Source organism: Heterocephalus glaber, unplaced genomic scaffold (assembly GCF_053883595.1).
Source record: "Heterocephalus glaber isolate CG9 unplaced genomic scaffold, H.glaber_assembly_v1.0 deba00001479, whole genome shotgun sequence".
Taxonomy (NCBI): domain Eukaryota; kingdom Metazoa; phylum Chordata; class Mammalia; order Rodentia; family Bathyergidae; genus Heterocephalus; species Heterocephalus glaber.
The window spans coordinates 22,584,171-22,608,196 of NW_028258316.1; the positions used below are offsets into that span (position 1 = coordinate 22,584,171).

Here is a 24,026-nt window from a genome sequence, read left to right on the forward strand (position 1 = left end):
CACAAACACAAATGGAGCCATTTTCCCCAAAATCGTAAAATAAATGAAATTCATAAATGGGGAATCACTGTGTGTGTGTGTGTGTGTGTGTGTGTGTGTGTGTGTATAGTGCCCATATGACCCTGGAATGAGAGTCTAACTATATGTAGCCAAATTCTGAACATGCTGTAAAATACATGAAACTTTGTTATAGATTACATTTTTTTAGCCCAGCTCCTTAGGCCATATTACTTTCATGTGAACATAACGAAGATTAATGTTCATAATAATGTTTGTTAGTTCATACAACTGTAGGGAATATTTTAAAAATATAGGTTATAGGCACAGACTACAAAGAGCCTAACATTTAGTGGGGAAAAGAATGCTTTCACAAATGAAGAAAGTGAAGTACAGTTATTGTGTGGAATTATCTGATTTAGAAGATGACTGTAGTATAGATTCTGGCATTAATCTGTTTAGACTCTTTGAACCCCACATCCCTCTGGTTTCCAGATGATGTGTAAACTTTCGATTTGATTTGAAGACATGTTAGAGATTTATTTTTATTATTGTTAGGTGAAGATGATAATTGACTTTAATGTGATTTTTCTTCGGTTTCAACACTTGTTTCTGCTCTTTTGTACAGCTTCACATCTAGGTCTTGCTTATTTTTGTGGGAAGATTGCTTTTTGGAGGGGGTCAGTGTCAATAAGTGGAATGCTCTATTATTCGTTTCCCTGGCAGTTGGCACAGTATCTGTTACAGTTTATAGGCAATTGTTGGTCACTTATTTCCCTTCTCAGCTTGTATTTTATTGATCTCTAAACAGTCTTAGATGAAGCCTTATATTACTGTGTTATTTCTGTCATAAATCCATGTTATTATGCTGATGTTTATAATAAATAGCAGCCAGCATGGGTGACATTTGTGATGCAGTCAGTTGTTGATTAAATGCCATAAATTTACTATACCTTTCATCAAACAGATTCCCTTCTGGAATATTTTCTTCGGTAGAGTATTAAAGCTAGCAGAGTACATAAACATTTTTGCCTTCAAGATATGAGACAAAGTTACATTATAAATATGGGCCTTAAAACTTTCACAACCCATTTTTCTATTTTGAAGTTGATTGTTTGAGTAAAATCACAGACAGTTGGAGAGTAAGGAAAAAATTCCCAGCCATGTTCATGATTAGTTGACTATATTCCGAATACAGATTCAGTGTTACTTCATAATGTAAATAGCCAGAGAAACACGTGCTTTAACGAATACTCCTATGCATATACCATGCAAATTTGTTCTGTTTTTCTTTCTTTCATTCTAAACTGTTTCTAAATGTTTCCTTGTGATAGTAAAAGTTTGGGTGGTTTTCATGTAGAATTATATTTTTATTACCTCCTATGGCATCTGTTGGATTAATTGTTGTTTCTTAATAGAAACTACCTACTTTCTTGGGTACCGTTTGGTCTGAGTAAAAATGGCAGTGGCTATCATCTTAAACATAGTGGGAATACCTCCAGTAGGGCCATGTTCCAAGAGACCATGCCTGACCCTCATATTGTGTAGTTAAACATCAGTACTAAGAAGGTTTCAGGGGGCTCACACGTCTATGGAGAAGTCTGTTTCCAGCAGCTCTGTTACTCTGGGAAATTTCTCAGAGTCAAGATTGGGAGGAGGGGCTGGGGATTTAGCTCAGTGGTTTCACTGCCTGCTGCACAAGCGCAAGGACCCGAGTTCCATCCCTGGTACTCAAAAAAAAAAAAAAAAAAGATTGGGAGGAGGAGTTGTCATCAACCCTTTCTAGACCAATTAGAACACTCTTTCATGCAACCATTTCTCCTCCGGCATTAGCTAACCTATGAGGTAATTTCTACCCAAGGTTTTGAGGGAATCCCTTCATTGTGAGGCTGCCCAGGTTTTATAGATGTGGATTTTGGGACCCCATAAACTACATTTTGAATTGGCTCTCTTTTTTGGTACTGGGGATCAAACTCAGGACCTTGTGCTTGCGAGGGAGGTGGCAGAACCACTGAGCTAAATCCCTGGCCCTTGAATTGAATTGGCTCTTTTAGTAATCGTGTGTGTGTGTGTTTCCAGTACTGGGGATCAAACTCAGGACCTTGCACTTTTGAGGCAGGCACAGTGACACTGAGCTAAATCCCCAGCCCAGTAGTATGTCTCTTGGATGGGTCTTTAAGCTCTAGGGCCTTCATTTTTATATCTGTTAACTATTTGGGAAGAAAACATCTATTTTTCATGGTTTTCTGTGGGAAATACATAAGGTAGTATATATCTAGCATACTATTTTGTATGTACAAGATTTCAATGACTGCTATTATTATTAAAATTATTAAGGCCTGATCAAGTTTCCTACATTTCCCTGGTATAAGGCTGATATTTATTAGTTTTTGTGGGGCTTCTTTCTTGGCTCTCATCTTCTTGGTGTTTGATAGATGTGAGTTACCTCTGGTGTATAACAAATATAGAAGTAATGTTCTGTCTTGTTATTTATGCTTATAATTAGTGGTTTCTGTTTCCTTTGTACAAGGGCTGTGTGTCAAAGTAGTATCCATTGCATCTTGACCAGTGATGATACGAGTAGCGAGCTACCAGTGAACAACCATGTATTGAGTATCTACTGTGTAGAACACAATTTTGAGTAGGCAATGTAGGGCATATAAGAATTATAAGACAAAGATTCATTTAGGAACTGTCCATATATGTGAAAAGATATACTATACCATAAAAACATTAAATCTTCAAGGCAGGAAGTAAAGGGCAAATGAATGATACAGAAAAATTTATGAAGCATAGACAATACTTACTCTATACTGTACTTACTGTATTGTCAAGTAGAGATAACACTCATTGTTGATTCTACCCCTTCTCTCACCTTCACAGCCAATCAATCAGTTCTGCTTCGAGAGCACCTCAAATCCGTCCTCCTCTTTCCATTTCTACCTCTACCCTGAGACCTCATCATCTCGCTGTTGGGCAACTGCTAGGATCTTCGTAGTCTCTTTCCTTTTACTCCTGTTCTTTTCCCATCCATTTTCTACTCACTAATTAAAGTGGTCTTTTAAGAACCTAAATCAGATTATTTCATTCCTTTGCATAAAACCCTCCCAGGGCAATCAGTTACTGTAAAAAACAAGTTCTATGCTTTTCCCTAAGGCACACAGACCCTGTGTGATTTGGTTCAGCTTTTTTGTCTCCTTCATCTCATGTCCCCTCCCTCTTGCTAACTGTGCTCCAGTCACTTTTCCCTTTTTGGAACATACCAAGAGCTCTCTCTCTCTCTCTCTCTGTCTTTCTTTCAGGGTCTTTGCATCGGCTGGTTTATTTCATTGGAATGTTCTGTGCTCCTAAACATGGCTCATTTTCATCTTTAGGTTCAGATATTATACCTCTTCAGACAGATCAAACCATTTCTGACCACTGTATTTGAAAAGTCCTATCCTATCACATTATCTTACCTGAAATTATTTTGTTGATTTACTTTTTTGCCTATTGACTCACTAAGTTCCATGTGGGTGGCAATCTTGTCCATTTTATTCACTGCTGTAGTGACTAATGTACTAGGTGGTCAATAAATATGTGAATAAGTGAAGAAATTAGAATGGACCACAGAGGTTCAGAGGGCTTTTATTATTCATGACTCAGTCATGGAGCAGAGTCGGCACCGGGCACCGAGGAGGATTTTATCTGAAGGAGGAGTGCATGTGGTGGAGAGAGAGGGTGAGCACAGGAGGAAGAGAGTAAGTGGAGATGGGAGGGGCCATGACTGCAGGATTTCAGAGATGGAGCAACGCCTGGGCATCCGTAACTTCCCATGAGCCTTTGGGTATCATGTAATCATTTGAATCATCTTCATCTGTAAAATGGGAAACACAGTGCTTACCATGAAGTTACTGTGAATAGTAATGGTTTATACTTAGGACCCTACTGAATACATGTGATGATAAAGATGTAAATCAAAATCAGATTTGGAAGTTTGTAGAAATGTGGATGTCAAGATATCAACTCAGTACAGTCCTACTGAATCAGAAAAGTTATCCCTGGGAGGGGTGGGTATGGAACTTCAGTGTGTGTATTTTTCCCAAGCTCCCTAGATGAGTCAGATGTACAGCTGTTACTTAGAACCATGTGTGTAACCCAGGCTGTGCTGGAATTCTCTCAGTGCCTCTTGTCATGGAACTGTCCATTTTGAAGCGCTCTGTATTGGGAACTCAAGGAGTTACATGTCCAGGCCCCTCACTAATGGGACATCTCCTTCAGCCTCTGAACTTTAGTCCTTGGAGACCAGGCCAGTGATTACTCATCAATCAGGTGATTATTGCTATTAATTGAAAAAAAATTATTGCAGTCCCAACTAAAGTCCTTGTGTCTTCCATTATTCCTGACAATACTGGAGATGGAAGCCAGTGTAGTTGTCTTCCATACACTTACTCTTTTAGTATCTGCACTTCTACCAACAGATGATACCAGCTACCTGCAGCCAGGTTCCCTCTCCAGCGTCTCCACTGAGCAGTGTCAAGGGTACATAAACCAGTACTTTCAAGCTCTTTACTGATGTTCCCTCTGTTTCCCACTTAACTGAAGCCTGGCTTAAACTAGAAAATGTTTTGGATGTCAACAATGACTAGGTAGTCTTCTAAAACACTAACCACCTGTTTGGTTGGTTGCTCAAGTACACACAAATATATTCATGTCTTAGAATGTTTTGGGCCAGTGAGTATGTCTAAAGGTTTAGTGCTGGGAAAACATGATGAAGGGCAAAAGGTCTTGTGTCTGGTAAACATGTCTGAAAAGAGGAAAAAGCCCTGTGAACAAACATGAGACACAGAGGTGGAGTTGGAGATTAAGGAATTGATCACCTTATTTTAGTCTCATGACTGCTTATGACTTAATTCTGTATTGACCAGAGCTCCCTGCCCCCCGCACTTTTTTTTCTTTTAATCTCAGAGCCAGAAAACTGATCAAGTGGGTTGGGCTGTTGTATTAAGGATCTTATGGTAACTCCAGTGGCAGTAGGTAAGAGTAGATCTGGGATTCTTCCTTTACAGAAATAATTCTGGGGTCCTGCAATAAACCAAGCTGAGGTGGAGAGGAGCAATCCCATTAAATCCACTAACTCTGTGTCAAAAACTTGAGAGAACCACCTGTTTCTAAGGGGAACAATGGTTAATAGGGAAATAGGAATAGATTATACCACTTCCTATTTTGAATGCTTTATTTCAGTAAATTAATTTAAAAACATGGGTGTTAGGAGTGCTTCATTTTTTGTTCTGTTTTTGGCTTTCTGTAGATTGGGGAGAAAACTAAAAATCTGAGTGAGGACTATAAGGTTCCTCCTATTTTCGGGTATAATTGGGACGAATGGTTATATTTGGAATTATTACACCCACCCATCTCAGTTTATATGAGATGATTTTTATGATTCTTTCTTGAAAAATTGTATCCATGAGCTCCTTGTTATTATATTAATTCAGCATGCTTTACTTCAACGGTATACTTTATTGCTCAGGTTTTATTGAAATAATTTCAAATTTTATTTCCAGGTTACTAATTTTTTATATTGTCTAGCCTTTAGTTCTAGAATCTTTTATTATAATAAACAAGCTCCTGTACTTGATAGTAGTTATATCAAGCTTTGAAAACCCATTTAAATGATTATGAGACTTATCTGTCAATTTCTTTTTTTTTTTTTTTTTTGGTACTGGGGATCGAACTCGGGTCCTTAGCTTGTGAGGCAGGCGGTGGAACCACTGAGCTAAATCCCCGGCCCTGTCAATTTCATTATTCATTAGTTTTTCTTCTAAGACCTGTTTGTGCTTTCTTAGGATGTTTATTCTGATTCTTTTTTTGTTGTTGTTATATTGGGGTTATTTTTGAATTTTTTCCCCAAAAAAGGTAAACACACAGATTTTAAACAATTCTAACATATTTGAAAATGAGTTTTTTTGTGTTCTTACATGTAGTCTGATTGAGTCTAAAATGGTAATCTTTCTTCTTCAGATAGTTCTCTGTAAATAGTCCATTGTCAGTAGTCAGAATTGTAAAGAAATTTCATATCAGTTTTGTAATTCTTGGTTTGTTTCCCTCTTTGCAACTAATTTTTTCCTTTGATATATATATATATATATTCATTCTGAACATTCAATTATATATGTATATATATAATTGAATGTTTAGAAAATAAACTCTTCCTCCATTATTTGGCTTTAAGATGTTCATGGGTTTTGCACATATTCATTCATTCCTTCCACTGTGCTGGGGATTGAACCTAGGGCCTTGTGCATGCTAAGTAAGCACTGAACTACCAAGTTACATCTCCAGGATACCCCCTCCCCCTTAAATTTTATCTTGAGACTGGGTCTCACTCAGTTGCCCAGGCTGGCCCCAAACTTTTGATCCTCCTACCTCAGCCTCCCAAGTGTCTGGGATTATAGGTAGGGATTATGGGCATGGGCCACCGTGCCTGGCTTTGTACATATTTCATTTAGTATTCAGTTGGCAGTGATTGATAATGATATTGTATTATCATCTACTCTGGAGTTAATGATCTGAAGATACATAGTAAAAATACTAGATATTTTAGTGTTAAGTTGTTAGAATGTTTTAGTGTTTAAAAGAACATTAAGATGTATTGTTTCATAGACCAAGGAAATTTTATAATAATTAATCTCATAATTTGACTGTTCATTATGTGTGCACATTTGGAAATTTCATTAAATTCAGACATATATTTTCTGTCCTTCTGAACACAACCTTATTTTATATGCCTACATTTGGATTATTTGGAGTTAGTGTTTTATCTTTTCCCAGATGAGTGGGCTCTATCATTATTAAATGTATATTTCTAGATTATTAACTGTAGGGTTAGAAGTGGGGACTAATGGATTGCTTCTCATTGCAGAGATCCGCTGTGGCAGCCCTCCGGAAGTACAGAACGCCATCTTGGTGGGGAATCACAGCTCCAGCCTGGGTGGTGTGGCTCACTATGTCTGCCAAGAGGGCTTTGAGAGCCCTGGAGGAAAGATCGATTCTGTTTGCACAGAGAAAGGCACCTGGAGAGAAAGCACTTTCACATGTATAGGTACCAATTCCTCCCTGGTGGGCTCCTGTTCCCTGGTAACAAAGCATGGGTGTCAAACCATTTGCTGGCTCCCTCCCTCTGTGCCCTGCACCTAACTCTGCCCTTTACCTGGGAGGGCACTTGGCTTTAGGTATGTCAGCTCAATCCTGAAGATTCAGAAAGTGGGTTGGGAAGATAAATTGGATAGAACATTTTTGGCATCTATCTTTTAGATAAATCACAGTAATTCTTGTTTCCCCTGCTTGACTGGCTGAGAAATTTTTCTCCGTGAACTGTTTTCTCAGAGGAGCATAATCCTAACAGCAAGGCAGCTTTTCAGAGAAAAGTTGATGTACTATAAAAGAGAGGTCTTTTTCATGTTTTAAAAAAATTAGTCATGGTAAAACACACAAAACCCCCAAAATTACCATCTTAAATATTTTTAAGTGTGTATTATTGTTATATATATTTGTTATTGTGTAACCAATCTCCAGAACTTTTTTTGATCTCTCAAAAACTAAAATTCTGTACTCATTACAATAATTTGCTATTGTCCCTTCTCTGTAACCCTTAGCACTCTGCTGTTCTTTCTGTCTCTTATGAATTTGACTGCTTTAGGTATCTCATATAAGTACAGTCATGTGATATTTGTATTCTTGAGACTGGCTTATTTCATTTAGCATAATATCTTCAAGGTATATCCATGTTATAGCATAAGTCAGAATTTCTTTCCTTTTTAAGCCTGGGTAATGTTCCATTGTATGTATATGTCACATTTTATTTATCCATTCATCCATCAATGGACACTTAGTTGCTTCCATTTTTGGCCACTGTAACCAATGTTGCTCTGACATGAATGTGCAGATATATCTCTGATATCCTGTTTTCAGTTCTTTCAGAGATATTCAGAAGTGGAATTGCTAGTGAGGAGGGGTTTTGAGACTTCAGTTCAATTTCTAGTAGTGCCATGTAGTAGGCAAGTGTTGCTAGGCATTGTGAACCTCCGTTTCCTTATCTATAAGAGGGGGAAATAAAGTCTGGTTTTTCTTTTTAAAGAGTGTTGAGAGGAAATCAGATGAGATCATCTGTGGTGGCATTTTGTAGAGCACTGTGTGCATGTTAGTTTTTTCCTGAATTATTGCACTCGTGTAGATCTCATGAATCTGAACAAGTGTGCCTTTACACGTGCTTTCACTTCTTTGCCTCCAAGAGGCAAAATGGAAAAAGGGAGCGAGCAATTCTTACCATTTGTGAGTTGGTCAGAGGGTGTGACAAGTGGTTGTCATATAGTCTCCAATGGCTCTGGGAAAATATTTCTGCACATTGACTTGCTTGGCCCTGAAGACAGATCTCTGAAGAGTAAAGTCTCAGTGTAGCTTTGCTCTGAGTCTCTGGATTAATTAGTAGCAGGATTGTGGCAGAAGATCTTGGTTCTTGCCACCAAGCTTTCCCACGGGAAAGCTTAACCAGAGCAAGCAGACCAACTGGATTTGTGATGATTATTTGTCCACAGAGCAATGGTTATAACTTTCTGGGATAGGAATTTGATGAAATCTATTCATTCAATAGATATCTATTTAGTGTGCAGTATGTGTGAGGTACTTTTCATTGGAATTTATGGTGCAATAGGAGAAACAGATCTTTCCCCAAATAAATGTACATAGTTTTGCAGAGAAGTTCAAGGCATTCATGGACCTTGAAGCCCTGGATGAAGCATCCTTGGAGAAAATGGGAAACTCAGCTTTGCTGTGGGAGGCCTGACTATGCCATAAAATTCCTAATCAATTATCTCTGTCATAAATGCAAAAGGATGTAGGCCAGAGACTTCCATCATAGAAAGCAAAGGATGGAAATCTAGAGATCTAGTTCAACCCCTTTTAGAGAGGTCTCATTGACTTGCACAGAGAATCAAGGGCAAACCTGTAACAAACACCAAGGACTCCAGGGGGCCGGGGATTTAGCTCAGTGGTTCCTGCGCCTGCCTCGTAAGCGCAAGGTCCTGAGTTTGATCCCTGGTACCAAAAAAAAAAAAAAAAAAAAGAGTTGCCTCTGGGCCGGGGATTTAGCCCAGTGGCACTCTGCCTGCCTCACCAAGGACTCCAGGGTACTAGGCTTACTAATTGGAGAAATAGAGAGCTGAGGTCATACTGGACTGGACTGATGGTCACGCCAACCTATCACTGCATCTTTCATGGCACTTCCAAGAGTTGGAGGAAGTGAGGTTTGCTGCCCCCTAGAAGTGTTCCTGACAGGAAACTACCATGATGGAGCCACATGGTAAGAGAGCTGGGTTTGGTTTCTAGACTCTGAGCTATTTGTTCCATTGCCCAAGCTACTTTGTCTCCACCATTCAGAATTTAGTGGGGGCACCAGAATTAGTCACTACACGAAAAACCAGTGGATCTGCATGGGGCATAGTAAGCTATTAATTATCTGATCCTTTTAGAGCACTTTGATGAACAAATATGTTATGTAACTGCTAATTATAATTACCTCCCTTAGCCTGCCACCTTTCACAAAGTCTGTGGCTCCAGCTGCAGCCTTTCCCTAGGCTTATACAACCTTTGATTTAAGGAAAGAAAAGGCAGTTTCCCTGTAAGCTTGGATCTTTCTATGAGGAGGCTCCGTGCCCTCAATCAGGATTGGCAGCTAAATTCAATTTCCACAGATGCAGGGAGTGATTTCCATGCTGATTAATTCATGATGCAGCGCAGATAAGCTCTGGGTGGGTAGGTTGGAAATGCAATGAGAGATTCTGATCACCATGGCTCTTGCTCAGCTGCCCTCCTCTTCCTTCTTCTCTCTGTTAGTCACTGAGGTCTTCAGCCCCCATCCACCTCCTCCATGTTGTTATTTATATTCTTTAATGCTCACTTTTGACTTCCCCCAGACGATCTCCCTCCCTTCTCTGTGTTTACTTCATGTACTTCTCTTTCTATACTTGAATGTTTAGTTCCCAACTGAGTGTAATAATTTCTCTTCACTGTACATGGATTGTTTTGAACTACTTAAAAATATTTTTTGGACCCCTGTTCCTTTGGATTAGTGGCATGGATCTGTAATATTTTTTTAATGGAGTGTGAACTCCAATGAGCTGATGGGACTTTTTTCTCTAAGACCAGTTTGGACTGGAAACTCCAGACAGCTGGGAATTAGGCAACCACTTTAGTGTCTGGAAAAACCCCAGGTGGAAGCTTGATGGTAGCGAGTTGGTTTACCTCAAGATCAAAGAGCCTGATTCATTCTTGATAAGACTGTCTGGCTTGCATTCTGCACAGGTCATTTAGCTTTTTATGTTTAGAGTCTGAGTTAATAATTATAAAGTTGACGCTACCCACTGCATTCTCTTAGGAGGGTAACACCTCTGTTGGAACACAGATTTGTTTTCCAGGATCCTTTCTGTGCCCCCAACTTGTCCTGGGCACTTGGGCACTGCTGCAAATGCTTCCAGACTCCCGCTGTCCTCTGTGCCTTCTGTTTGGTTGGTGACCTCCTCTCTAGCCCAGTGAGTGCTCATTTGCAGCTCCATGTATTGCAGATGGAAAAGAAAGGTCAACTGGAATAAATGGGCACATTTATACAAGTGGCCACATGGCTGAGTTTGTGTCTGAACATGTGAATAATCTGGATCATCAGCCATATTACTGTTACTGCTGAGTGAGCCCAGGGTGCTCCCTGGGGCCCTTAATGCTTGCTTTTGTTTCATTCCTGGACAAACCCTGAGAAGTAGGTATTGTTAATTTTCACTTCACAGATGAGTAATCTGAGACTCATAAAGGTTAAGCAACTCTTACAGGGTTTTCAATAAGTAACAAATGATAGAGACAGGGTTTGAATTCAGGTCTGTAGATCCTGGAAACTCACACTTGCCATCTCCTATACTAGGGTTTCTGATGAATTGTTCTGGTTGAATTATTTACATACCACCCTGATAATGTTTGCTATAATAAAAGTATTATTTACCCAATATGTTTCTTAAAACAACTTGTATTTTAAAACTTAAAATTTATGATTTAAATTTATTGATCAAGACCACTTTGTAATATATGAGTTTGATGAGCTAGATTTTTTCTGATATACATAAAAACCAAAACATAGTGAACATATAATTTATTCACATGCTACCCCAAATCACCCTAAAGTGTGTAACACATTTTAGAAAAGCATTATTCTAAGCTGTGCTACTTCTCCCCACTTTATGTGACTTTAAAACTTAAAGAAAGGAAATGTTAGAGCATTTATAGCCAAAAATGCATTTATTCAAGGTAGTCACCTTGGGAAGATATAGCTAATTTCAATGTTGCTGCCATTATCAAAATGTGTTTGTTTTGTTATCCCTGTTTGGGAACCGCCTTTGGAAGCGGTCTATAAGTGGTATTAGAAGATTGTCATATTGTTTGAAATCAGATACTGTTTCAACTAGAGATAACATTGGGCTTGACCATCTGCTTGGGTCCTCTGAATGTATTCTGTATGACCTTTCACTGTTTCCAAATATAAAGAAAAAGGATATAAAGTTGGAACAAAGAGAGTATACTAGATTTGTCTCTGTCCTTGCACAATTCAGCTTCTGAAAGATAGCCCGTGTTCATTGTTCAGTCCTCTCCTCCTGAGGGGAAATCAGGCATTCAGCATCCTCAGTTCTCTCACTAAGATCTCTACTGACCATGCAGCCACCAAACTCATGCTGTGGTTTCAGTCCTCATTCCCCTTAACCTTTCCGCAACATTTAGGATCATTGATCATGTCCATTTAGCCATTGAACCAGATAATAAATAGTTTTTGAATACTTAAGTCATGTGCTCGTGTGTGGAAGCAGAGAGCTAAACATGACCTTTGTCATCATAAAGTTCCAGTCAGGAGAGGTAGACATTAAAAAAACTAATTATATAATTATTTAGTCACAAATGTGGTAAATACCACACAGAAATATTAGATGTTAACAGAATACCAAAGTATATACTACGTACATGTACATTTGTATGTTTATTCACCCCCAGTAACACGTATGGAATAAAGCAAAGCAAAGGTATGTACTCTATCACCCATTGTAGGCTTTGTTTCCCCAAATCCAGGGAGGGTTCAATTGGACACAGTGGAGGTGTCCTTTTTTTTTAAGCCATAGAGGCCTAAGTCTCTCACAGCTTGGTAAGACAAAGGCCTGCCCTGCCTTCCTTGGTCCGAGCTCAAACCTCAGGTCTAGTCCTGATGTTACGGAAATCTTGGAAAGAAATACACAGAGACACAGAATTTGGATAAAATAATAAAATTTCTTCTCGCCAGCAGACAGGCATGCCAGAAACCAGTCTGGTCCATATGCGCACCCTTTGTTTAGCATTTCCCTTTTTATATCCTTTTTAGCCATTATCTCATCCCTAGTGGTCTTTGATATGTAAATACAATTCCAGTTCCTATTTACAAGTCACAGACACAAGATAGGCCATATACATTGTAAATTCACCCTGGCATGGTAACCTTGTTAGGTTAATGAAGTTACCCATTAGAGTCAGATAATCTTCACCTTAAACAAGGAGTTACAGGAAAAGCAAATCTTAAAAGAACACATTACTTATTTTGCTTCTACAACTACCTTAATATTCAATCTATTAAGTTATCTAAAACTTTTCCGTATCAGTGACATTGTGTGTGGGAACTCCATGAGGGGAGAAAGCCATAGAAAAGGAGGCTGGGGATTGAGTTTGCCCCTAAGGCTCTGATGACCTTCCCCATTCTCTTCTGTGGTGGGGTGAAAAGGTTGTGGAGGAGTATTGAGGAGGGGGGTTAACTTCAAGGGAGAGAAAGGACTTCATATCCTCTCTTCCCTTCACTTCCTGGACATCACCTTCCCTCAGCTGCACTCCTTCCTCTCCTCTGCATGTCCTTTCTGCTCTCGTTCTTCCTCGGGTTTTGGTGTTTCCCAGTGTTCTCTTCACTATGGCATCTTACCTGCACCCATGGCTTCAGCTACAATCCACAGATCCATGGCTTTCAAGATTCTCTTTCTACTGGATAGTTATCAGATTTTAACTCAGACTTAGCATGTCCTCAATGCAGTTTATTGCTGTCTTTGTCACAGTCCCACTCTGCCTCCTATTATATTTCTTAGGAGAGCAGTAAAAAGCCATTCATTTAGATCCTCAAGCTCAGAGGCTGGCGGTCAGCCTGGACTCCTCGCCATTCTTCTGTCTCACCTCCTATTGATTCTCCTTCAGAATTGTCTCTTGTTTTATAACACGGTGCCCCAGTTTTATCTCTTAACCTCTTGGCTGAATACTTCAATCCAAAGGCTCTTAGATGTGGTGTCTGACACATCTAATTGTGAATCCTGACTTGACGGGTTATTAACTGTATGATCTTTGGCAGGTTACTTAAAATCTAAGCCTCCTATCTGTAAAACGAACAGTGATATCTAGTTCCTGAGGTTATTTTGAAGATTAAAGTACTGTGCACTCTATCTGGTCTGTGGGAACAACTAATATCTGTTCGTGCTTCTTAGTTTCATTGTTGTTTCTTATGACTGCTGGGATGATGGAGACCAGGCCTATCCAGAGCTACCTGTGTCAGACAAACAGTAGCCACTGAATCAGTGGCATTGTATTCTTTCTGTGTGACCTCCAGTTCTTCTGTACTCGAGTGCTTCCTTCAAAAGACACTAGAGTTATCTTTTTAAATGACATTTTCCTGCTTTTAGCTCTTCATTTCTTAGAGGAATGAGTGTGCACTTAATCTGGCAAGCAAGGCATCCCCCAGTCTCATCCGCACACCCTCAGAAGCCTCACTTCCCATCTTCCCTCCCCCTCAGTTATGTGACATTTTTTTCCCCACTTTGAATATGCCACAATCTTTTACTATCTCAGGCATCAGACTTGCTGTTCTGTCTGCTCATATGTCTTCTTTACTCTTTTTTTTAAAAATTAAAATTTTTTTATTAGTATATGTTTGCAGTACATAATGATTACATTCCTGTGTGGATTTGGTACATGCGCATAACACATCTTAATTCCTTTTTCATCCCCTTCCCTGCTCCTCTCTCCCCCTCTCTCTATTCCTTGATCCCCTTTCCGTTTGAGAAAGGTCTATCTCCCTACTTCCTATTACTAACTCTTATTCTGCTCTTTATATTTTGGGTTTCTCATGTAAGAGAAATCAGTGTGATTTTTAAGCACGTTATGTCTGATTTATTTCACTTAACATTATGTTATGGTCTCAAGGTGCATCCATTTTCCTACACGCAACTCAAGTTTATCTTTATGGCAGAGTAAATACTCCATTGTGTTTAAATACCACAATTTCTTTATCCATTCATCATATGCTGCTTCCAAGACTTAGCTATTATGAATTGTGTTGCTATAAACTTGGGAATGCATGTAGCGCTGTTATATGATGTCTTGAACTCTTTTGCCTTCCCTACTCTGTAACCATTTATCTATTAAGGTCATACCTTCCAGAAAGCTTGCCAGGTCCTCCAGTGAGATATCCTTTTTCTCCATGCCTGTGACACTTATGTGTAGCTTTGTAATAATACTGAGTTGTAATTTTCCTGTGTCTGTGTTTGCTCCACTAGACAACATAATTCTTGAGGGAAGAACTAATGTTCTTTTTTATTTTTTTGTACTGGGGATCAAACTTGGGACCTTGCACTTTCGAGGCAGGCACCAGAACCACTGAGCTAAATCCCCAGCCCTTGGACTAATGATCTGATCATTGTCATAGTCCAGGGCCTAGCATTTGATATCATTCAATCAGTGGTGAGTAGTGAGTGAGGTGTCCTGGAGACAGTTCCAAAGCAGACCTTCAGAAATGTTCTCAGTTATCAATACTTTTTTTTTTTTTTTGGTACTGGAGATGGAACTCTGGTCCTTGTGCTTGCGCAGCAGGTGGTGAAATCACTGAGCTAAATCCTCGGCCCTAACATAATCTTTTTTTTTTTTTTTTTTTTTTTTTTTGTGGTACTGGGGATCGAACTTGGGTCCTTGTGCTTGCGAGGCAGGCGGTGGAACCACTGAGCTAAATCCCCAGCCCCAGTTATCAATACTTTTGGAACAAGGGCGTGTCTTTCCAAGTTATCTCTTAAAAGGACAGTATCAATCAAACATATTTGATATGTTTATAAGGAAGCCTTTCTGATTGATTTGTAGACAGATGGAGAGAAAAGCCACCAAACTTTGTTAAATTCTTCCTTGGGATGAGATATCTGACATCCCTATAATTGGATCTGGATCTCATCTATTCAGAGAGCATGGCACAGGCTGGAGGCAGATGGCACCTTTGAGATGTCATTTACATTAGTCATAGTGAATGAGCAAAAAGGAAGGGCAAGAAAGGGAAAACTTCCTTTTCATCTCTGCTTGGGTGACAAAGGATCCCAGAGTGAGGAGGAAATTCACTTTATGGGCAACCCAGGCAGAAGGTGAAGGGTGAGATATTTTCTTTTCCTTCTGGACCACGTGGTGAGCTGGCAGCAGAGCAGTGTGTGAGTGAGCAGAGATGTTGAGATGTCTGGGGCTTTGAAGGACCGGAGAGGAAGGGGCCAGGAATATTTGGAGCTTGTTCAGGTGGATAAAAGACTGGTGGAGCAGCATCTTCATGCTACCTACGGAGGTGAACTGATAAGATTGTTGCATCTGTTTGGTTACCCATGTGCACAACTGGAGTATTTCTTTGAGTTTTGAATTATCTGTGTCTGAGGAGAAACATTGATATGGAGATACAAGGATTCTCTAGACAGTTAATCAGATGATCCCCTGGTATCTCTGTAAGAGTCTATGTGTTTTCCTCTCTCTGGATCCATTCATTCTCTCTTACTAATAGATGATCAAAGAACAGGTAATATGGGACATGGAATCTAGGTAATGCTGTGATGGGGTGCTTTAGTAAATATGTAAAATCTTCAGTGGGCAGAGAGATCAGCAGATCACGTCAATCCAAACTGGGCATTGGTTCTGAGAATGGGAGAAAAGAGTTATCACTACAGGTGTCAAAAGTGTAAACTTTTTTTTCCAACTTGGAGGCTGAGAAGAGATTTACTAGAAGGAAGGAACAGGAATTGAGTTGAGAAGGGTCATTTTCTGAGATGGAAGTCTTACCTTGGGTTTCCCAGAAGACAGAGCCAGAGGCAGGGTGCTTATTACATATTAGGGAAGAAAATCTAGGAAATAGGAATAGGGACCAAGAGAAGTAGCAAAGGGAAAGGACAGCCAATATAAGGATGCCTTACTGTACTGGTCTCACTGAGTACGAGGGATCAACATGACAGAATTAAGTCTTTGTAGACCCCTATTTAGGGGAAATACGTGAGAAGAAATTATCTACTATCTCCTGTTGCCATGGGGAAGTGCTCCCCTGTACTTCCAGATGCATGTGTTGTGGGAGCCATAGCAGGGAAACCCCAGAGCAGGAGGCAAGACACAGTCACATTCAAAACCTATGTGGTGCTGGGCATGGTGGTGTTACATACCTGGAATCCCAGCTACTTGAAATGCTGAGGCAGGTGGATCTTGAGTTCAAAGCCAGCCTAGGCAGCATATCAAGAGCTAATCACAAAAACAAAACACAACAACAACAAAAATCTATGGAAGGCTGGAACAAAGAATGGGTGAGACTGAGAAGAACTGAAGAATCATAATTCAGTGGGAAAGCCTGCCTTGGGCTATAGAATACAAGGGGCAATACAGTGAATATTTAAATTTAAACAATTATTATAATAGGAGGCACACTGCCATTAATCTCCTACTAAATACTCTCACTTCAAACAAACTTAGCCCATCATTCTTGGCACTTTCTGAAGCAGTTTTGGAAGTCTTCTTTTGTGTCTTTATAAATGAAGTGTGCTAAAAAATACAGTTAATGCTGCTGCTTAGTATCATCCAACGAAAAGGCAGCCTTGCAAAAACATTATAATGTGTCTTCATCCTCATCCACCTTATTCACTGGCTCTGGCACTGTGGGACTTCTGGCTCATCCCTAAAGTCAACATGACGATGAAAGGAAAACTTTTTTAATTGATTCAGGATATGCACGACAGCACAACTGAAGACCTTCATGAAAGATTTCCAGAGCTGCTCCAGAAAGTGGCAAGAACAATGGGATAAGTGTGTTCAAGTCAAGAGAGAGGATTTTGAGGGGGTTAATGGAACTGTGACTTTGAATAATTTTTTTTTTTTTAAAAGTAAACATTCACTGTATTTTTTGATCACATATCATATTTCTTTTTGGATAAAATGAAGATTCCTTTTTCCAGTGAAGACAGTATTGTGGCTTCTGTATGCAGGGTTGTTTTTTTGATGCTATTATAAATGAAATTGTTTTCTTAATTTCATTTTAAATTGCTCAATTTTAGTATATAGAAACACAACTGATTTTTACACATTAATCTTGTATCTTTCAACTGAACTCCTGTTTTAGCTTTAATAGTTTGGGTTTTTTTTGGTACCAGGGATTGAACTCGGGACTTCGAGCTTGTGAGGCAGGTGGCAGAACCACTGAGCTAAATCCCTGGCCCTTTAATAGTTTTTTAATGTTTGAATTCCTTAGGGTTTTCTCTATGTATGATTATAACATTTGCAAATAAAGAAAATTTTAAGAAATTTGATTTTAAAGAAATAAAAAGCTAGATCCTCCCCCTGCCTCCCTCCTTGTCTGAATAACTTCCTAGATGCAACCATCTAGGAATCATTGAGTGGGTCTATTGGGAACTGTGTTACCTCAGGAAACCAAGGCCTTACCATAATTTCCCACATATAGATGGGATATATTTAAAAGAAGCAGAACCCCGAGAAGTTATGACTTCCTAATAGACCAGGATTACATAGCTTCAGTCAAAGAAGTCCTAGAAGTAACCAGGAACTTCGTGGAGAAGTGTAGTTCACCCCAAGCTGCTCCTGGGGCATGGCTCCACGTGGTGCCATGTGTCATTTCCCTCCTTTGAACAGTGATGATTTGAATGAGTCCCTCATCAGTTGAGATGAGGAAGGCAGGAACAGGTTTTAGCAATATGGTTGCAGGGGAGATTCCATTTGGGTCTCAGCTTGGGCCTCCTTCCATTGCACATGAGTGGAACGTCAGTGGCATCCAGTGGCCCGTCAGGCTAATCACAGGTTGGAGTTCTTTCCTCAAGCAGGAGTCTTTCCCCACCAAGTCCAGTAAAGGGCCAGTCTCCTTCATGATGAAGGGAAGTTGTATGATTGGCCTTGGATCCCTTGAGTTGCTCAATTCAGTATCTGAATCACAGCGTGACTGGTGATCAGCTGAGATAGCAGATGGACAGAGAAACTAATCTCCATTAGGATTTTTTTTTTTTGGTACTGGGAATTGAACTCGGGTCCTTGGGCTTGCAAGCCAGGTGGCAGAACCACTGAGCTAAATCCCTGGCCCTCCATTAGGATTTTTCCAAAGCCCATTGGTACATTTTGTGAGTCAACTCTCTTTTTCTATTCTAGAAATAATGACAGAAATTAAGAATGTATCAGTGTTTAATAACACCTGTCTGAGGTGGCAAATAAGCTCAGGAAGAATAATCTCCAAAATTATGTATGTGGTAAGTAGTGTCATCTACTTTTTTTCTGCTAGACCGGAAATGGTAAACCCATGGGACTGTGAGTCAGAAGGGCTTGCTTTTGTAAAAGCCTTTCATTTTCATTGCTTTCCAGTCCCATTGCCATTTTCAGAAGTGAATGACGTTTTAAAGATATCTGAATTGTGTGTTATTTTACACTTCATGTTTTAGCATACGGTCATTTGACATGGTGTATATATGTGTGTATATGAGGAGGGAGGGCTTTGTATTTGACATCATCATTTTTGCTTGTTTCCAAGCACTCATATTTCACTTTCCCAGAGCAAGCCTGGAAACATCTGCTGACTTGGTCACAGGATGCACAGGTGGCCTTTGGTTGTGACAGCCTCCATTTACTGAAGATCATTTGTGGGCAGAATGGCACTTCCTAGAGTCCTCATTTATGTCACTGCTTAGGGTTATTGGTTACAAGGTTGATCAGACTTCCTCATCAGATACCTGAGGGCAGAAGTGGGCCTTATGTATCCTCTAGGTTGAGCAGAGCAGGATGAGGTAGAATGGTAGGATTATTAGGCTCCAGTGCTGCAAAGTCTTTATTATTCTGACTAGAGTTGTGCTGGGCTGTCTTGTCCTTTCCTCTCCTAAAGATAAACCTAAAAGGACAACGGTCAGACCCTGTGGAATCAATTCATGAGGAGACAATCAACTTGACCACAGACAGCAGGACCCCGGAAGTGTGCCTCACCCTGTACCAAGGGACCAACTACACGGTGAACATTTCCACCGCTCCTCCCGGGCGCTCTGTGCCCGCCATCCTTGGTTTCCAGACAGCTGGTAGGTGGAGGTGGAGACTCATTTCCTGCTGGGAAATGCCCAGCACAGGATGTGGCAGTGAACTTCAGCATGAGCCAGGCAGGAGAGTTCCTGTTTTCTTTCTGAGATTTGTGGAGTATGGAGTTGCTCCAGGGGTCAGAAGCAGAGCAGATATAGTAGGGAAGTGCTTATTCTATCAGCAACAGGCTGAAAGGCACTGGTGGGGACTTCCTTGTCCTTGCCTGTGAGAGAGGAAGAGTCAGGGAGGCTGACCAAGCAGCTTCATGTTCAGGATGGGAGCAGACCCCAGGATTGATAGGGGGTGGAGAACTGGGTCAGGAGTGGGTGAGTGGAAAGGGGGAGGCAGTCGTAGGATGCAGGAGGGTCAGTGTTGTTTGAAAAAAAGGAGTGGACCCAAAGCTTTAAGAAGTAGGAATAAACTTCATTACATATAATTGTCACATGGATTTTTTAAAACAACATTGTAACAATTACAGGAAGTTTGTTTTTTAAAAATATAATTCTTACTTAATGATACCTTATAGACAAACCTGGAAAAACCATTGGTGTCATTTATGAGTTAACTAGCTCTTTGATGTCCCACTTAAGAAAATCTACATTGGTGGTGTGGTAGCACAGGCATGTAATCTCAGCTACCCAGGAGGCTGAGGCAGGAGGATTGTAAGTTGGAGGCCAGCCTGGGCAACTTAGTAATACACTGTCTCAAAATAAAATAAAAAGGATTGGGGATGTAGTTCGGTGGTAGAGTTTTTGCCTAACGTGCTCAGGGCCCTGGGTTCAATCCCCAGTACCACCCCCTCCCCAGTATACATATACATCCCAAATCTTAGATATTGCTGCCATTAGGCACTGAAAAGTGACAAAAATTGGACAGAAATAACTGAAAAGTCTGCCAGTTTTCAGTAATATAAAACCAACTATGAAATTACACAAATTAGGCCTCTTGGTATTTGTATATAAAATAAAAACAAAATTATTTCTTTTAAGCAAATAATATGTAGGAAAGATATAAAATTAATATGGAGGGCCAGGGATTTAGCTAAGCAGTTCTGCTGCCTGCTTTACAAGCGCAAGGACCCGAGTTTGATCCCTGGTACCAAAAAAAAAAAAAAAAAAAAAAATTAATATGGAACTAAACTTTGTAAAATTAATAATAAACTACAGTGAATTTATAGGGATATATCTTCTTTAAAAAATCATCACAGGATCTCAAACTGGTCTGTCACTGTGAGTCAAAGGACAGCTTGCTGTTCAGTGTCAGCTGTTCTTTCTGATATCTGATTAACCCCTCAAGTGACTTTCCACTGGGAAGAGCATGTATCTAAAGTCAGAACCAGGAGCAAAGTCTCTTTCTGCCTTTACTCGACATCTGTTCCCATCTTCCCGTTTGTTTATGCATGGGAGTACATTTGTCATGCCCTTCCCCTGGATCCTGTACATTCTGTTGTTTGATTTCATTGCCAGGGTTATCCCAGTGCCCTTAAAATGAAGTGGGAAGTTTTGTATATATATTCACCCTAGAAAAGTTTCTGTCACTTTGGAATTACTCCCTTTCTTTAAACCTGGACAGATTTGCTCATAAGATCATGTAAGTTTCACCCCTTTGTGGAGATGATTCTTTGGCAACTTGGTCATTTTCTTTTTTCTTTTTTTTTTTTTTTAACTTGGTCATTTTCTTCCATGATCTTTGGTCTGCTTCTGTTTCCTAGATAGTCTGAGTTAATTTGTATAATTTATATTTTCTTTATTGTCTATTTGGTTGAGATTTTAAATGTATTGGGAAAATGTTATATGACATATTTGTTTACAACTTCTTTGGAGTTATAGGTTGTCTAACTCCAGGTTATTCTGATTTCTAATTTTGTTTTGTTCTCTTCTTTAAAAAGTATACTAGCTTGAGTTGCCTGTTTTATTATTATTTTCTTTTCCCAAAGAATGAACTCTTGGGTTTTAAAATTTTTTTCTCATTTTCGATTATTTTTGTCATTTCCATCTCCATGCTTCTCTTAAGTTGGTTGTATTGTTCTATTTTTTCTTTGAATTTTTTTTTTCTGTACTGGGAATTGAACTCAGGACCTTTCTCTTGCTAGGCAGGCAGGGTACCACTGAGCTAAATCCCTGGCCCCATACTATTCTATGTCTAAATTCTTGAATTGAATGCATAATTCAGCTTATTCCTGTTCTTTCTTGTTTGCTAATAAAATTCTCAGTGCTTCTTTCTGCCTTCTGGATTTGGATTTTCACAGACTTCCACAGACACACATTCTCTTTATCCTTACTTTCAAGTCATGATAGCATTGTTATCAGATTTTCCTTTTGGTTGAAAAATGATTTATGAGTATGTTAATATGTATTCCCTTTACCCTTATTTGCAAAGAATGGTATTGATTTTTCCCTTTGATTGAAGAGTTAATTATAATTGTGTCATAAAAGTGGTAGTTTTTTCTTTTTAATATTTATACCTTATTAATAATTTCTAGTTTGATACAGTTTGATATGCTCTGGGAAATTTATTGACATTTTCTTGGGCCTTACTTTCTGGCCATGTTTTGTTATTTCAGTAGGTGCTGGATAATGTGGTAGAACATTTAGATAGAGTTGGACTAAGATAATAGATTTTTTTTTTTTTGGTACCGGGGATCGAACTTGGGACCTTGTGCTTGCGAGGCAGGCTGTGGAATGATGAGCTAAATCCCCGGCCCCAAGATAATAGTTTTAAAACAACTTTATTGATAAAGATTCTCCAGATTTCTGTATTTACTTCTGTAATGGATTGCCATTTTTCTCTATTTCCCTTACATATTCTAGGTGGTTTATTTCACAAATGCTGATGTTACATAATTTATGTTCACGACATCTTAATTATAGATGCTTTCACTAGAAGTAAATGGTTCACTTTATCTTGTTAAATATTATTTGCCATAAATTGTATGTAATACTATTTTCTTGATTTCTTTGTGGTTATACTTACATAATATACTTTTGCTTTCGTTTTCCTTCTTAAAAGCTGTCTGGATAATATTGCTTTATGTGTACTCTAGGAATTAGCATATGCAGAGAATCTTTTTGAAGAAAGTTTTATTTATTTTTGTGTTTTTGACACACGGTCTCATTATGTAGTCCAGAGTGGCCTTGAACTAGCGATCCTCCTGCTTCAGCCCCCTGAGAGCTGGGATTACAGAGATGTACCATCATGTCTGGCTAAAAGTTTATTTATTTATTTAGTTATAAAGTTTTATTTTTATTTTTTTTTAATTCTTTTTTTTTTTTTTGGTACCAGGGATCGAACTCGGGTCCCTGCGCTTGTGCAGCAGGTGGTGAAACCACTGAGCTAAATCCCTGGCCCCTATAAAGTTTTACTTTTGAGTAGATAACAAGTTTACATTACTATTACTTGTGATATGATTTTCCTTTCTTTTTATGCTACTTTCCTATGTCTTTTGGTTTTCTCTTTTGCTACTGAGATTTCTTTTTCAGTGAGTCAGATATTACAGATTTTGTTTTAATTCTATAATTGATTACATTTTAAAAAGATCCTGCCAGACATGGTGGCACATGCCTATAGTCCCAGCACTTGGGAGGCCGAGGCAGGAGGATTGACATGAGTTTGAGCCAAACTTGGGCTACATAATAAGTTCAAGGGCTGTCTGAACTTCATAATGAGACCCTGTCTCCAAAAAAGAAAAAAAAAATCCTGTTTGGATATGTATTTTTTCATTACCAGTGTTAAAACTGAAATAATGTTTACTTCTCCCTGAATAAGATTGATTGCTTTGCTTTTATTTTATTTCCTCCTCTCTTCCTTTCCTCATTCATCTAATCTGGCATTTTATTTTCAGCCTTTTAATTTTATGTTGATTTATAGCAATATTTATAGCAGTTATTTAATCTTATATATTTTATGTATCTTATGTATTTTAATAGTTTAAGTTCTTACTTTCAGTCTTTTTATGCACTTTCCCTATTTTTTCTCTATTATTTTTATTTATCTGTCTGGATGACAATTTCTAACTTTTCTTTACTGAGGAAATGGGGTATTTTCTGAGCCCATGATTTTCTGAGAGCGTCTTTTTGTTATCTTTATATATGAATGAGAGCCTGATTGAAGATAAAATTTTTGAATCTTAAACTTTTGTTCTATGAATTCTAGAGGCAGTTCATATTGGCTTTGAGAATTTAAAGCTTTGAAAGAAGAGTTTGGAGGTGTGACTTCCTTCCTTCCTTCCTCCCTCCCTCCATCCCTTCTCCCCCTCTTTCTCTCTCTTCTCTTCTCTTCTCTTTCTTTCTTTCTTTCTTTCTTTCTTTCTTTCTTTCTTTCTTTCTTTCTTTCTTTCTTTCTTTCTTTCTTTCTTTCTTTCTTTCCTCTCTCTCCCTCTTCCTTTTTTTTTTCTTTCTCTCACTCTTCCTCTTCCTCCTTTTCTGCCTGGAACCCTGTCCCTTGTGTATGCTGTGCATGTGCTTTACCCCTGACCTACATTGCCTGCTCCTCTTTTTTTCTTTAATAAAATTCTGTGTAGGCAATATGATTTTCAGCATCGATATCATAAAAACTTCCTTTAGCAGCAAAATTCAAGATATTAATCATTCATTCATGTATCTTACAAATATTTACTGACCACC

General features: G+C 39.0%; 1 protein-coding gene across 9 annotated transcripts in view; it reads left to right on the plus strand.

Annotated features, from left to right (window-relative positions):
- The window catches only part of Susd1 (sushi domain containing 1), a 135,679-nt gene that overhangs the window by 39,622 nt on the left and 72,031 nt on the right, over positions 1-24,026 (plus strand). For 8 of the 9 annotated variants that reach the window (XR_015439882.1, XM_087183352.1, XM_087183351.1 and 5 more), the window contains 3 exons: positions 6,899-7,078; positions 18,496-18,593; positions 19,220-19,406. Coding sequence is in view for 8 of the 9 variants with exons in the window: in XM_087183352.1 (XP_087039478.1) it covers positions 6,899-7,078; positions 18,496-18,593; positions 19,220-19,406 (465 nt within the window). In the remaining variant the exon portion in view is untranslated. The remainder of the gene's footprint in view (positions 1-6,898; positions 7,079-18,495; positions 18,594-19,219; positions 19,407-24,026) is intronic. The other variant, XM_087183354.1, reaches the window with a different exon arrangement.